The sequence below is a fragment of the Anopheles merus genome, chromosome 2R (genome assembly GCF_017562075.2).
Source record: "Anopheles merus strain MAF chromosome 2R, AmerM5.1, whole genome shotgun sequence".
In the NCBI taxonomy this organism is placed as follows: Eukaryota; Metazoa; Arthropoda; class Insecta; order Diptera; family Culicidae; genus Anopheles; species Anopheles merus.
Window position 1 is genome coordinate 61,303,942 of NC_054082.1, and position 3,408 is coordinate 61,307,349.

General features: G+C 48.1%; 1 protein-coding gene across 1 annotated transcript; it reads left to right on the forward strand.

Moving 5' to 3' along the window:
* The first annotated feature begins 308 nt into the window (after positions 1–308).
* Positions 309–980, forward strand: LOC121589549. Its single transcript, XM_041908545.1, has 2 exons — positions 309–388; positions 490–980. Exons 1-2 carry the CDS (start codon positions 350–352, stop codon positions 760–762), a joined length of 312 nt encoding a protein of 103 aa, XP_041764479.1. The 5' UTR covers positions 309–349; the 3' UTR covers positions 763–980.
* Positions 981–3,408: the final 2,428 nt, after the last annotated feature.

The following is a 3,408-nucleotide window of genomic DNA, read 5'->3' on the forward strand; positions in this document are numbered from 1 at the left end:
CGTGCCTCGTGAAACCAGATCAGCAGGATTAGACGCGCCGGGTACATGTCTCCACTGCCGCGGGTGTGAGTAATGCTGCACTTCAGATACCCGGTTAGCCACAAACGTTGCCCATGTGTTGGGGGTGGCGCTGATCCAGTTTAAGGTGATGGTGGAATCCGACCAAAAGAAAGATTCTGCAACGTTGATCCCCATCGTCTTCTTTACCCGGTGATGCAAGTGTGCTCCTAATACAGCAGCGCATAGTTCAAGGCGGGGCAGTGTGACGCGCTTGAGCGGTGCCACACGTGATTTGGAAGAAAGCAACGTTATGCGTATCTGCCCACTTTCGCCTTCACAACGCGCATAAATGCAGGCTCCATATGCTGCTTCCGATGCATCACAGAAGGTATGTAGCTGAATACGCGCACCAGTAGAAGCGCATAACGACTAACCTTGAATTCAGAGATGAGCTGCCAATCCTGTTGTATTGCTTTCCATTTCTTACAGATAGTATCTGGAACATACTCGTCCCAACCAGCTTTCTGCAACCATAATTCCTGCATCATCATCTTGGCCCGAATGACAATCGGGGAGATCAGGCCCAGCGGATCGAACATGCGAGCTACGTTAGATAGAATGGATCGCTTTGTCGGAATGGACACATCACTGGATATTGCGGATTCGAAAGATAAAACGTCATGCTCTGGCTCCCATGAAACACCAAGAGCCTTTACCGTCTCGTGTGGTAAGAATTGCCGCGCTGACTGTGTGCCGATTTGATCCGCATTTAAACCGGCGAGCACCTCGAGCTGATTGGATGTCCACTTTCGCAGCTCGAAGCCGCCTTTGGCGAGCAATTGAGAAAGCTCGATTCGTAACTGGCGAGCATTTTCGATGGAATCAGCACCACCGATGAAATCGTCAACGTAGAAATTAGTTTTCAAAGCAGCTGAAGCATTGGGACAAGAGTCGCCCTCATCGTTTGCAAGCTGCAGCAATGTTCTGGTTGCTAAAAATGATGAGGGGGCTAAGCCATAGGTAACTGTATTCAGCTCAAAATATTCGATTGGCGAGTGAGGCGAAAATCGAAAGCAAATGCGTACAAATTTCCGGTCGTTAGGATGAAGCAATACTTGTCGATACATTTTCGCAATATCTCCAACAACGGCTACTTTATATGTGCAGAAGCGCAAAATTATGTCGAGCAGATCGTCCTGCACGACAGGACCGACGCATAACGCATCGTTTAGCGAAAAGCCGGTGGACGTCTTAGCTGAACCATCAAATACCACGCGAACCTTTGTTGTGGAGCTAGCGGCTTTGAACACGGGATGGCGAGGCAGATAATACGCGCGTTCGTCGTCGGAGGGGTTTTTATGGTGACATGTGCCCAAGCTCCAGATACTCACGCATAAAATCATGGTACGCCGCTTTTACCTTTTGATCGCGTTCTAACCTCCTTTCTAGCAAACTAAAACGCCTTAATGCTGCTGCCTTCGAAAGGCCAAGCTTATCATCGAAGTCTGCTTGTTTAGGTAAGCATACCAGATAACGACCAGCTTCATCTCGCTGTGTTGTATCCTTGTAAAATTGCTCACATTTGCGATCCTCAGGAGAAAAGCCATCGTTAACCTGTAGTTCTTCTACTTTCCAGAAACGCTCAATTGATTCTTCTAGTGAAACCATGCACACCACGGATGAAGTATGAAAAGTATTGGATGTTGCTGGCTGAGAGGTAGATGCGGATCCACTCACGACCCAGCCGAATACACTCTCCATCAGGACTGGGAGATTTGATGACATTTTATATTGCGCCCCGCTTACAAAGAACGTGTGATAGTGCCGGGCACCGAGAATAATGTCGATCGGTGCCGACTTCTCGAAATGGGGGTCGGCGAACATAATATGTGGCGGTAATTTCCAGTCACTGGTGGACACATCATGTGCGGGCAAATCAGCAATAAGCTTCTCGACTATCAAAAACTCAACATTAATTGCATAAGGGCTCGTTCTGGAAGATACCGTGGTGCGCATCGATTTCCGCACCGGGGTGGACGATTGACCAGCACCAATCAGTGTGATGTCGACCGTGCCCGATTTGATACCTAGCCGATTAGCAAAACGGCTACTCATCAAATCTGGCTGGGAGGCACTATCTAAAAGTGCGCGTGCAGGATGCATTATGCCATGCGCATCAACAATGTTTACCAGTGCAGTTTGAAGCAGAACTTGTTCCGTAGTTTGCCTCAATGCTGCTGCATAAGTGCGTTGCGTGTTTGCCGTGTGATCGTCTGTGTTGTGTTGTTGTGTACGGAAGCATTTTGCGCAGCTGACGTGTTCGCAGTGGAAAATGTGCCGTAATTTTGTGAAGAGTGTAAAAGCGAGTGGTGTGTTGAATTGAAGTGTCTGCACTTGTATTGCGATGAGCAATCACGCACACGGTGATTGTCGCGCAAACAATTCAAGCACAATTTCAGTGTCATTGTGTTTCGGTACCGTTCCTCCGGTGACATTTGCATGAAACGCGGGCATTTCGATAAGTTGTGATCGGAGTGGCATAAAGGGCATGTGCGTGTGTCGTGTGATGTTGACGGAAAGCTTGCTAAGCGCATCGGCGGAGCATGTTATGTGCATAGTGCGTTTGGTTCACGGTAGAGGGAGCTTCGGTAATGTTTACCTGTAAGGTTTCCAACACTCGCATACGGCGCTGTAAAAATGCGATTAATCCTTCGTAACTAGGATTTTGGCTAGTTGAGGCATTTTCCTCCCAATCTCTTAATGTGGAGGTAGGCAATTTTGTGCACATTAAGTGTTCTAACAAGCAGCTCCATGCCTCCGTTTTTTCGCCTAGATGATTGAGAGTTTTCTTGTGACGCTCGAACTCGTCCACAAGATGGTGAAGGGTTGATGCACTCTCCTTCTTAACGGTGGCCATACCAAAAAGTGCTTGAAGATGCCGTTTCTTAATAAATACTCATTCGAGTATCTTTCGGTGAGCATTTGCCATGCTAGCTCGTAATTGGCTGCGCTAATCGTGATTGCTTCGATCACCTTTGCGGCCTCGCCTTTCACGGAAGCTCGTAAATAATGAAACTTTTGTATCGGTGGTAGTTCCATATTTTCGCGAATTAATCCCTCAAAAGTGTCCCTATACGTGAGCCATTGCATGTAATCACCATCGAACTCAGGAAGTGAGATGGTGGGAAGCTTATACCTGCCAACGGGTTGGTGTTTGGCGTTGTGCTTGCGGATCGCGGAACGTGCACCCGTTTAGCCTTCAAATGGGCTTCAAGGCGTATCAAACGCGAGCCGAAATCGTCTCGTAACGCGGCATTGTGACTTATCACTTCCTCGGTGGCCGCTGCATCTTCCAATTTGGCCTGAATTGCTTCCAAATCAACGGAAAGCTTCTGGACCCTTGCAATG

Coding starts and splice junctions, on each gene's coding strand:
- LOC121589549 (XM_041908545.1), top strand. CDS start 350: ATGCAGGCTCCATATGCTGCTTCCGATGCATCACAGAAG. Junction 389..489: donor CTTCCGATGCATCACAGAAG/GTATGTAGCTGA, acceptor CATTTCTTACAG/ATAGTATCTGGAACATACTC.